Source organism: Pristiophorus japonicus, chromosome 8 (assembly GCF_044704955.1).
Source record: "Pristiophorus japonicus isolate sPriJap1 chromosome 8, sPriJap1.hap1, whole genome shotgun sequence".
NCBI lineage: Eukaryota > Metazoa > Chordata > Chondrichthyes > Pristiophoridae > Pristiophorus > Pristiophorus japonicus.
In genome coordinates this window covers 173,491,222-173,503,379 of record NC_091984.1, presented here as the reverse complement: position 1 = coordinate 173,503,379, position 12,158 = coordinate 173,491,222, and the positions used below count along the sequence as shown (strand labels likewise).

Below are 12,158 nucleotides of genomic sequence, written 5' to 3'. Positions count from 1 at the left end.
CTTTTCTGATCCTGTACATCTTAAATCCTGCAAAGGTGCTCGCAAAGCAATGTGGGTACAGTCAATGCAGTCCTGTACCTTTGGGAAGCCAGCAATCCTGGAGAAGCCCACAGCCCTGTCATGGATTGCTTGAGCGGTCATAGGGAACTTGATGAAGTCATTCCTCCGCACAAACAGTGCAGCCATGACCTGGCGAATGCAGACATGTGTTGCATGTTGAGAGATGGCGCACACATCCCCAGTTATAGCTTGAAACGATCCGGAGGCATAGAATGAAAGTGCAGCTTCAACTGTCAAAGCAGTCCTCCTGACGCTTCTCGGCTGCAGGTCTGGTTTCACCAACTCACAGATCTCAGTTAGAACTTCTTTGCGGAAACGCAGCCTTCTGACACAGTCTGCATCACTCAGGTGCAGGTACGAATGCCTGTCTCGATATAACCGAGGTGGGTAAGGCCTCCTACCCAGCACCCTACAGGCTCTGATGTTCCTGTGATGACATCGAATCAATTGTCTCCTGCGTAACACCATTTTAAGGTATGGCACTGTCAGTATTGCCCCCATACTTAAATTTAAACTTTCAAAGAAGCTCAAAACGGCAGGAAAGCAGCAGCACAGGTTCACAGTTCACAGTTCTCTCTTTCCCCAAGGTCTGTATGGATGGACCACACACAAAGGTCTTGTGACCTCTCCTCTCTCCGCCCCCCCCCCCCCTCTCCCCTTGAGTCTTGTGACCTCTCTCTCCCTTCCCCTCACCGGGCTACAAGCCGTAAGGTCGGCTATCTCTCCCTCTTCTCCTCTTGTCCCACACCCCCTCCCGTCACCCCCGCCCCCCCCAGTCCTGACGCGAGGCCGATTCTGCTGGCCAAACCTACAACCCCCCGGGCCTTCTTCAAGACGTTCGATGGTGGCGCGTGAGTGAGTAAAAAAATGAGAAAACTTGTGAAATCCAACAAATTTATACGTCTACGTTGACAGGTAAAAAAACAGTTGAACTTTATTATTGATTTTGACAGTGTTCTTGACTCCCTCCAAAATCTTCGATTTAAAAACAATGGTGTCTTTTCAGTGCAAATTTGTGAATTTGCACTGGTTTCTTAACTCGCCAGCAGGTTTATTTGGGAGTGGCCAGACATGCCAACGTAATGGAGAAAAATGTTGGCCAAACTGCAAACAATTGTAAAAGCTGGCGCAGACATGCGGGAACGCCCCCTTTGAGGTGAAAAAAAAACTGGCCTAGAAAAATCGTACCTAAGTCCGTTATACTGGTGCAGATTGCAGGGGGAAAGTTTGAAAAAAAAAATACGCCAAAAATTTAACTCAACACGCCAAAAAAAGCAGCCTACTCCAAAAAAACGGGGCAAATCATTGGGGAAAATTGAACCCTTCGTGTTGGGCTTTGGGTGCTCAATTACATATCCGTGCCTATTTCCAGCTCCGAAACATCACTCGACTCTGCCCTGCCTCAGCTCATCCACTGCTGAAACCGTCATCCATGCCTTTGTTACCTCTAGACTTGTCTGTTCCAACGCACTCTTGGCCAGCCTCCCATCTTCCACCCTTCATAAACTTAGGTCATCCAAAACTCTGCTGCCGTGTCCTAACTTGCACCAAGTCCTGTCCACCCATCACCCCTGTGCTCGTTGACCTACATTGGATCCAGGGTCAGCAACGCCTCAATTTTAAAATTCTCATCCTTGTTTTCTAATCTCTCCATGGCCTGACCCCTCCCTATCTCTGTAACCTCCTCCAGCCCTACAACCCTCCAAGATATATGCACTCCTCCAATTCGATCCTCTTCTGCATCCCTGATATTAATCGCTCCACCATTGGCCGTGCCTTCAACTGCCAAAGCCCTAAGCTCTGGAATTCCCTCCCTAAACCTCCCCGCCTCTCCACCTCTCTCTCCTCCTTTAAGCTGCTCCTTAAAACCTACCTCTTGGTCAACTGCCCTAATGTCTCCTTATGTGGCTCGGTGTCAAATTTTGTTTGATAATCGGTCCTGTGAAGCGCCTTGGGACGTTTTACTACATTAAAGGCGCTATATAAATGCAAGTTGTTGTTGTGGCTCCACTTTAGGAAAGATCAACTGCCTTCTCACCATAGCCATCAACCCTCTCTCGCTCCACAAACATATGTAATTATCTCTGAGTCAGAAGGCTATGGGTTCAAGTCCCACTCCAGAGACTGGAGCATATAACCCAGGTGGATGCTGCAGTGCAGTACTGACGGAGTGCTGCATTGTTAGCGGTTCCGTATTTTGGATGAGATGTTAAACCGAGGCCCGTCTGCTCTCTCAGGTGGATGTTAAAGATCCCATGGCACTATTTTGAAGAATAGCAGGGGAGTTGTCCTGTGTCCTGGCCAATACTTATCCCCCAACCAAGTTCACTAAATATCACATATCTGATCATTGTTAGATTGAGGTTTTTGGGACCTTGCTGTGTGCAAATTGGCTGCAGCATTTCCTACATTACAACAGTGATTACACATTTAAAGTATTTAATTGGCTGTGAAGTGCTTTGGGACATCCTGAGGTTGTGAAAGGCGCAATTTAATGCAAGTCGTTCTTCTTTACCGCCTTCTTTTTTTTTTATAAATATACTTTATTCATATAAAATTTTCACAATACATTGGAAAATAGCTCAGTACCTTGCGGTCAGCAATTCCATACAATTCATTTGGATGCTGACAGCAGTTCCATACAATGCACTAGCGTGCATTTCATTTCAAGGTGCAGTTTAGTACAATCCGTAAATTACGTTACATGTAGTACTGTGCAAATGAGGGTATTACATGGAGCAGATAAGAACTGGTTTACATTACATTCCAGGTTACATTTCAATACCGATCACGAATCACGTTACATGTAGCACTATGCAGATGAAAGCAGTACACGGAACGGATGAGAATACATTTACATTTCTTTACAAGTTACTAAACAGTGCAGAGACTTTCATTAGACATGACGCAACACAGGTGTTTTCAGTACACGGTGCTCTATGTATACAAGCAAATTAACAAGTACAGCCCGAGGGGGGTCTGACTCCATCCCCTGGGTTTATCGTGGCAGAAGGGCCTTAAACTGTGGCTCTTCCCCATCGTGCCTTTGCGGCGACTGCACCAACCTTTAGTGCGTCCCTCAGCACGTACTCCTGGACCTTGGATTGCGCCAGTCTGCAACACTCGGCCGTGGACATCTCCTTGCTCTGGAAAACCAGCAAGTTTCGGGAAGATCAAAGTGCGTCTTTCACCGAGTTGATGGCTCTCCAGCAGCAGATGATGTCTGTCTCGGTGTGTGTCCCTGGGAACAGTCCGCAGAGCACAGAGTTACAGCCTTCAGTTCTGGTAATTGAGGCACAAGGGAAACACCCAAACATTGGAAGGGTTGTGAGAAGCTCCCTAGTGTCAGAGGAATGAGCTGTAAGGAATGGCTGGAAAAATTCACATCTGCTTTGAAAGGAGGCAAATTCGAAAGGTGTATAAGGTATCTAGTGGAATAGAAAATATAAATCTGTTTTCTTATTCATTCACGGGATGTGGGTGTCACTGGCAAGGCCAGTATTTATTACCCATCTCTAATTACGCTTAACTGAGTGGCTTGCTTGGCCATTTCAGAGACTGTTGAGAGCTTGGAGACAGAGCTGGGAGATTCACAAACGGAGTGATTCGCAAGCAGAGAGAGGAATATTGTGAGTGCAGGAATTGGGTGGAGAGGAGGAAGGCGGTGGAGACGTCTGACTGAAAAGAAGGAATGGAGCCACAGAACCCAAGTTCTCTAAGTTAATAGTAATGAGAGCAGACCCGCAGGACAGCAAGAGGAGCGGCTGCAGATAAAGGTAGACCCAAGAGCAAGCGCGAATGTCAGGGAGCGAGCTAAGTGATGTCAGTGCAAGGGAAGGAGCTGATTTGTGAGTAGTTGGTGAGTCTTAAGTCTTAAAATTATTTCTGTTAAGTTACTTAAAAAAATAATGTAGTTAATAGTCGAATAAATAGAGGCATATGGGAACCCCAGGACCCTTCCCATATCCTGGACAGCCACGTGTTCAGGAAGTGTCGTCAGTTGGAAGAGCTCGAGCTTCGGGTTTCGGAGCTTGTGCAGCAGCTGGCGTCAGTGCAATGCATGCACGAGGCTGAAAGCTACATGGGTAGCACGTTTCAGGAGGTGGTTAACCCACAGCTATGGAGTGTGGAGACAGAAGAGGAGGACCAGGCAGATAGTGCAGAGCTGCCCTGAGTGCATCTTGCACTCCAACCAGTATTCTGTTCTGAGTCCCGGTAAGGGCAATGGTTCCTCTGGGGAGTACAGCCAGAGCCAAATCCATGGCACCATGGGTGTCTCACCTGTACGGGAGGGGGGGGGGGGGGGGGAAGGAGGAAGGCAGGGAAAGCAATAATGGTAGGGGATTCGATAATTAAGGAAGTAGACAGGCGTTTCTGCGGCTGCAGATGTGACTCTAGGATGGTATGTTGCCTCTCTGTCACTGAGTGGCTGCAGAACATTCTGAGGGAAGAGGGTGAACAGCCAGAGGTTTTAATCCATATTGGTACCAATGACATAGGTAGAAAGAAGGATGAGGTCCTGCAGGCTGTAAGAATCGGCAGAAACATTGACAGACTTCAACGCATTTTGGACTTTAAGTTTTGGACTTTAAGTTTTGGACTTTGCTTTTGGACACATTTTTTGTTATTGCAGAAGAGCAGTCAGCATGACTTGGGACAGGTCCAAACATTTTCCACAGGAATACACATCAGGTGGGCTGAAATCACAGGAAGATGGCTGATGGGACCCTTTGTCATGTAATGGGAACCCATTAGTGAGAGATCAAGTAAAATGGTCAGTGCTCAAGCCATTGTAATGACTGAGAGCCCCGGAGCGTGGGAGCCTGAGGACAAAGGAAGCTATCGTTGGAGCCTTTATCCCCAGAAGAGCCCAGTAACAGCAGGCACAGGATTCATTGCCCTTTCAGTTGGACTGCCTCAGGCAAAGGACTGGTTTTTGGTGCAAAAAATTCAGATGCATTTTTCAGGTGTAAGAGAGGCAGTTGTCTGCCATCTCTCTCTCTCTCTCTCCTCTTCTACGTTTGCTTGCTTCATTCAATGCATACAAGGACCGAGCACTCGACTGGGATGGAGAGAAGAAACCACCATCTATGAGCAAAGAGAGCCTCGCTACTTCGACAGGAAAGCTGACCTTGAGACTGGGACTAGGAAACCACAGATTGGTAAGGAACCAGAAGATACGCCTCGTCGGGAGAAGCAGCGAGTATGCCAAAGGGGTAACTGGTGAGCATTATTCCAGCCCACACATTCTTTAAGACCACCGCATAGTGTGAAAGGGTGTTGTGTGTCCCAACCAAGCCTTAGGGGTTTAGTGGGGAGGTTTCTGTGCAGGATCATAGGCATATGCACAACCTGTTGGACAGATTTGGTGGTGCCCTATTGAACCAAGCAGGGGTGTTTTAGTCATGGGTACTTTGTGATAGGGGCCTGTTTAGATGGGGCAGTGTTGTGTGTTGTACTGTGTTTGTTTGTTTTACACCACCAGGGTGTGTTTTACTGGGTGCAGGCGTATGTTTTAACTTGAATAAAAGCATTGTGATGGTTGAGACCGAAAGGATCTGTCTATAACTGTATTCTGTTCACCACTATAATTCCGGTGTCTAGAACTGTTGTAAGGGGGGGTGATTCGAAACCACCAAGGGCAAAACCACTTACAGAATCTGGCGACCGCAGCAGGACACCGGTATTTGAGTGAACAGACAGTTATGGAAGATCTCAAGGTCAAGAGGTCGGCAATGGGGGATAGGATTTCCTCGTATGTATTCGGTAAAGTTAATGCTACACAGCAGTGGGTGTTAGACCTGTTGTGGGCTGAGAGTCCTGAGGACAAAGTTGCTGAATGGACAGGGAATAAGGAGCACAAAAAGGCAAAAGAAAAGGCCATTTGGCTCCTGTGTTTGCAGAAGCAAGTCCAGCTGCTCAGGGAGCAGGTTGGTAAGCTTATGGCAGAGCTCCAAGAATCAGAGGAGGAGTCAGCCGCAAGGGCCATAGTGGGGAACAGATTAGTGGATGAGTTGCACGAGGAGAGGCAGGAAAGACATACTCAGGAGGAAACCTCCCGTTACACCGGGGAGTACCTGCAATGCCAGGTCACTGAGGCCAAGCTCAACGTGCAGCCTGTACGGGAGGACAACGCCCACTTAACGGGTAAAGTTGGAGGGCTGGAGGGGCAACTGAGAGATATTAAGACAGCTTAAAGGGTAGCTAGCAAGAGGAGGTTTGAGAGTGGGAATCACGGCCCCAGCGGGTCAGGGCGCGCTGCAAAGTGATTTGGTGGTTCCGTTCACCACCCCGCAGCTGCAGAATATGATCTCGGGGGTGCCCAAGTTAAAGAAAGAAGGGGACCCCTCAATTCACTTCACCGAGGTGGACCAGGTTGGGGGGGATTAACGGGTGTAGTGAGGCCGAGGCTCACAAACTGTTGCTGTTTTCCCTGGAGGCCCTGTCCGCCGAAACCAAACGGGGACAGGGGACCACGACCGACTTAAAGGAGGAAATCCTGAGTGCCATGGGTCACACCCAGGGTAGTCCGTTCTCTAGGGTAGAGAGGACACTGCAACTGGCAGGGGAAGCACCTCAGGCATTCGCGGATAGGATCTGGCCCATCTACGAAATGGCCACGGGTTGGGTGCTCGACAGAGCACAGTTGCAGGGGGGACCGAGAAACCATTGGCTCAGGATCCTCGTGGCAAACAGTTTGCCATGAATAAGGGTAAAAACGGAGGCCTGGTTTGACTCCAAGGACCTCGTGAATACAGAAGCCGGAGTGCTCCGTCATATGAGCCTGCCCAAGGAGAGGGCAAGGCAAAGGGATCTTCCAGTGCTTAAGACGAAACCTGTCGAAGCGAAGGGACTGACCGTGGAACAATTTGATGTGACAGAGCAGGGAAGGGTAGACGCTGCTGTGAGCAGGGAAATCCCGACCGCTCCGGTAATCCCACCACCCTGACTAGCACGCACCCAGCCTGAGTACCTGTGTTTGCTCATGTACAATGAGTGGAGTAGACCATGCATGAGGATGGGGTGGAGAAGGTAGAGGGGAAGTACTTGGTGGATACTGGAGCTTCGAGTTCGGTGACCCATGCGAGTAACCCGACCGATTCACCTTGGTCCAGCAAGGTTCCATTCAGTCTGGTGGGGTTCACCGGGAACGAGCAGGCGGGGGCGTTGTCCAGGCCATTAGCCATAGATTTAGGATCCCTCCACACCAGGTGGGAATGCATTGTAATAAAGTGGGAACAGCCAGGGTCAGGAGTCCTAGGGGCCGACTTTATGTTAGACCACAGAATTATAATGGATTTGAGGAATCACTGCCTTTGGGGAGCAGTGGGTTCCGATAAGGAGGAAGAAGTTGTAGTGATCCCAAGGAAAGGGGAAGGAAAAGACAACAGATGTACCATGAAGCCGAAGAGGAGTTACGACCTAGAGCAATTGGTCAATACTACCCCGGCTGAGTACCAGGCGTATGTGCGGGACAACCTCGCATCGTTCGCCACACACAAGCACGACTGTGGTAGGGTGATGGGGGTGGAAGTCCGAGTACAGGGGGACCCCATGTCACGGCCACAGAAGCAGTACAGTTTCCCCAGAGAGGCAGAGGCCGAGTTGGAGACAACACTGGGATCCTGGGTAGCACAGGAAGTGTTGAGGCCCATAGCCACACACGTGAACTCGCCACTTTGGCCGGTTAGGAAACCGGACCAGTCATGGAGAGCCACTGTGGATTAGCGGGTGCTCAACAAAAACATCCCAGCCTGTGCGCCCACAGTCGCGGCCATAGCCGATCTGATAGGGAGTATTCCAGCAACCGCAACCACATTTACGGTGCTGGACATTTCAAACGGGTTTTGGTCAATTCCCCTGAAACGGGAAGACCAGTACAAGTTTGCCTTCACTTTTAAGGGACATGGACATGCCTTCCCCAGGGATTTCATAACAGCCCCTCCATATTCCACCAGTGCATGGCAGATGTCTTAAAGGGTTTCAGCAGACCCCAGCAGTTGATGCAGTAGGTGGACGATTTGCTTTTGTTTTCCGGTGAGGGGGAGGAGCGTGGTCCACTGCTGGCCGAGCTGCTGAAGCTGCTGAGAGAGACAGGGTTCAAGCTTAATCCGAAGAAAACTCAGATCGGTCAGAGGGAAGTCAAATTCCTCGGGCAGACCATGAGAGCTGGGGAAAGGGCTATAGATGAGGCCAAACGGAAGGCGGTACAGGAGTTAACAGTCCCCACGACCGTGATGGGGGTGAGATCCTTCCTGGGGCTCATGGGATACTGCAGGGATTTTATTGTGGATTATGCCGCCACGGCAGCCCCTCTGCTTCGCATCCTCCCCAAGGGAGTCGGGTGGGAGTGGGATGAGGACTGCACGGCAGCGTTCAATCGTCTCAAGGGAGTCCTGCAGACGGCACACGCATTAGTGGCAATTAATGGAGGTGAGGACTTCTTTTTGGAAGTAGCAGCCAGCGAGGACAGTTTGAACGCGGTGCTACTCCAGCAGCAACACGGCAAGCTGAGGCACGTAGTGTACTCATCAAGGGCCCAAGTTTCCACATGATTTGCGCCTGATTTTTAGGAGCAACTGGTGGAGAACGGACTATCTTAGAAATCGCAATTCTCCACATTTTTTTTCTGCAGTTCTAGTCAGGTAGAACAGTTCTACTTTGGAACAGAATTTTTTCTTCAAAAGGGGGCGTGTCCGGCCACTGACGCCTGATTTGAAAGTTTCCACAGTGAAAACGTACTCCAAACTAAAGTAGAATGGAGCAAGTAAAGATTTTTGTAGAACTGAAAAAACCTGTTCTACACATTAAAAAATCAGGCGCAGGTTACAAATTAGGCATCCAGAACGAGGTGGGGGGGGAGGGGGGGGGAAGTCATTAAATTCTATAATAAATCCTTATTTATACTTATACAAATATTATACAAATAAATCCAACCTGAATAAATATTTATAAGCAAAGAAAAGATTAAATAAACCATCTTCCTACCTGTGTGACCGAAGGCTGAACGGGCCGGCCCGAGACTTCGGGCAGGGCCGTCCCCAGCACCAGATTTACAGGTAGGTGGCGTTGGGTTGGGTCGGGTCGGGGAGGTTCGGTTCGGGTCGGGGGGGGAGAGAGGGAGAGAGAGGGGGGCAAGATCTACGTCGACGGGTCTAGTTCAGTAGTGAACGGGGAGCGTTTCGCCGGGTGTGGGATTTATGACCCGACAGCTGGGATAGCAAGGGCCATTAAATTCCCAAGCACCCTGAGAGCCCAGCACATCGAACTGTCGGCAGTGGTGTATGTTGTTACCCACGCCGATGAGTTCCCGACCCCATACACCATCTGCTCGGATTCCATGTTTACGTGCAATTGATGTACCGAATACTTGGCCATCTGGGCTTGTTGTGGTTTCACATCCGCAGACGGGAAGCCCCCTTAGCAATAGCACTGTTGGTGAGAAAGGTCTTAGAGGCCACAGGGATCCTGGGGTGTCATTACATCCACAAAGTAAAGGCTCACTCTAAGACAGAGCCCAGAGGGGAAGGCAACCAAAGGGCAGATGAATTAGCAAAGGAAGGAGCCAGGGAAGGAGTTTTTGGGGATCCATATGGATCCAGCCCAGTAGCAGTGATCTGGGACACAAGGGAGTGCAGGGGTAGCATTGGCCCCGGACTTGAGGCAAGTCCAGGCACAGGACCCCACCCTCAAGGCTATCCTGGAGTAGCTAGCGAAGGGTAAGGAGGTAGAAGGTCCATTCGGGGTAGCGGGCATCACCGCTCAACCTTCGCCATCTCCAGGCCAGGTCCAAGACCACCCCAACTTCTGTCGTCGAGCTACAGTACACGGACAATGCCTGCGTCTGCGCACATACGGAAGCTGAACTCCAGGACATAGTCGACGTATTTACTGAGGCGTACGAAAGCATGGGCCTTACGCTAAATATCAGTAACAAAGGTCCTCCACCAGCCTGTCCTCGCCGCACAGCACTGCCCCCCAGTCATCAAGATCCATGTCGCGGCACTGGACAACATGGACAACTTCCCTTATCTCGGGAGCCTCCTATCAACAAAGGCAGGCACTGACAACGAGATCCAACACCGTCTCCAGTGCGCCAGTGCAGCCTTCGGCCGCCTGAGGAAAAGAGTGTTTGAAGACCAGGCCCTCAAAACTGACAGCAAGCTCATGGTCTACAGGGCTGTAATAATACCCGCCCTCATGTATGGCTCAGAAACATGGACCATGTACAGTAGACACCTCAAGTCGCTGGAGAAATACCACCAATGATGCATCCGCAAGATCCTACAAATCCCATGGGAGAACAGACGCACCAACCTTAGCGTCCACGACCAGGCCAACATCCCCAGCATTGAAGCACTGACCACACATGATCAGCTCCGCTGGGCAGGCCACATAATTTGCATGCCAGACACGAGACTCCCAAAGCTAGCGCTCTACTCGGAACTCCTTCACGGCAAACGAGCCAAAGGTGGACAGCGGAAACGTTACATGGACACCCTCAAAGCCTCCCTGATAAAGTGCAACATCCCCACTGACACCTGGGAGTACCTGGGCAAAGGCCGCAATAAGTGGAGGATGTTAAGTATGGAAGAACTCCACAAGACTGAGTACTGTGAGCTAAAACTGATGTGACCGTAGTCTCTTTAATACAACTCCAGAGTGCCTGAGCAGCATGGCAGACAACCTTTTATACTCCCTTGCACGAGGTGTGCATGTGACCCTTGGGCCTCCAACAGTTGCGCCCTCTGGCGGCAATTCTTAAACAGTTACAATGTTTACATACATAACATCACTCCCCCACAAAGTCTTTGATACAAATTATTTACAAGTTGCGACGATCCGGGGCCCTATGCTCCCTGGTTGATCGTCTGATTTCAAACTCTGGCATGGGTGAGTTGGTTGGACCATTACTGCACTGTGGTGAGGCTGGTCTGACAGGACTGTTGGGAATGGTGGGTTCATCCTCTTGATTGACAGCGAGGTCGATTGCTGGTTGGGTGTGTGTTGTTGGATCGATGATGGAGATGTCCTCTTCGGGCTGTTCCTGGTTGTCGATTAACCGTAGTTTGGTCTGATCCAAATGCTTTCTGCACGTTTATCCATTCAATAGTTTGACTATAAACACTCTATTCCCCTCCTTGGCCAAGACAGTGCCAGCGACCCATTTAGGACCATGACCGTAATTCAGGACAAACACAGGGTGGTTAACATCGATGTCACGCAATACAGCCGCGCGATCGTGATACATGTTTTGCCGGCGATGCCGGGTTTCCACATGATCATTAAGATCCGGGTGGACTAGGGAGAGCCTGGTTTTGAGTGCTCTCTTCATTAACAATTCTGCAGGGGGAACCCCAGTGAGCGAGTGGGGTCGCGTCCGGTAGCTGAGCAGAACCCGAGATAAGCGGGTCTGCAAGGAGCTTTCCGTCAGGCGTTTCAAGCTCTGCTTGATAGTTTGGACTGCCCGTTCCGCTTGACCGTTGGATGCGGGCTTAAACGGGGCAGACCTGACATGCTTGATGCCATTGCGGGTCATAAACTCGTTGAATTCCGAGCTGGTGAAACACGATCCATTGTCATTGACAAGGACATGGGGCAAGCCATGGGTGGCGAACATACCCCGGAGGCTTTCAATGGTGGCGTGGATGTGCTGGATGACATGATTACGTATTCAATCTATTTTGAATAAGCGTCCACTACAACTAAAAACATCTTTCTGAGAAAGGGGTCAGCAAAATCTACGTGAATCCTGGACCACGGTTTGGAGGGCCATGACCACAGACTCAGTGGAGCCTCCCTTGGTGCATTTGCTCAATTGTGAGCACATGTTGCACTGGTGTACGCATAAGTCCGAGTCAATGCCGGGCCACCAAACATGCGACTTGGCTATAGCCTTCATCATGACTATGCCTGGGTGGGTATTGTGTAGGTCGCATATAAATGTTTCCCTGCCTTTTTTTTGGCAAAACCTCACGATTACCCCATAAGAGACAATCCGACTGGATGGACATTTCATCTTTGCGTCGGTGAAACGGCTTAATTTCATCTTACATTTCCCCGGGAACGGCCGACCAGCTCCCATTGAGGACGCAACT

At 50.0% G+C, this 12,158-nt stretch overlaps 1 protein-coding gene across 1 annotated transcript in view; it reads left to right on the top strand.

Annotated features, from left to right (window-relative positions):
• Nucleotides 1-7,458: 7,458 nt before the first annotated feature.
• sxph (saxiphilin) overlaps nucleotides 7,459-12,158 on the top strand; it is a 179,022-nt gene continuing 174,322 nt past the window's right edge. The window contains exons 1-2 of the mRNA XM_070888316.1: nucleotides 7,459-7,689; nucleotides 8,103-8,579. Coding sequence (XP_070744417.1) covers nucleotides 7,459-7,689; nucleotides 8,103-8,579 — 708 coding nt within the window. The remainder of the gene's footprint in view (nucleotides 7,690-8,102; nucleotides 8,580-12,158) is intronic.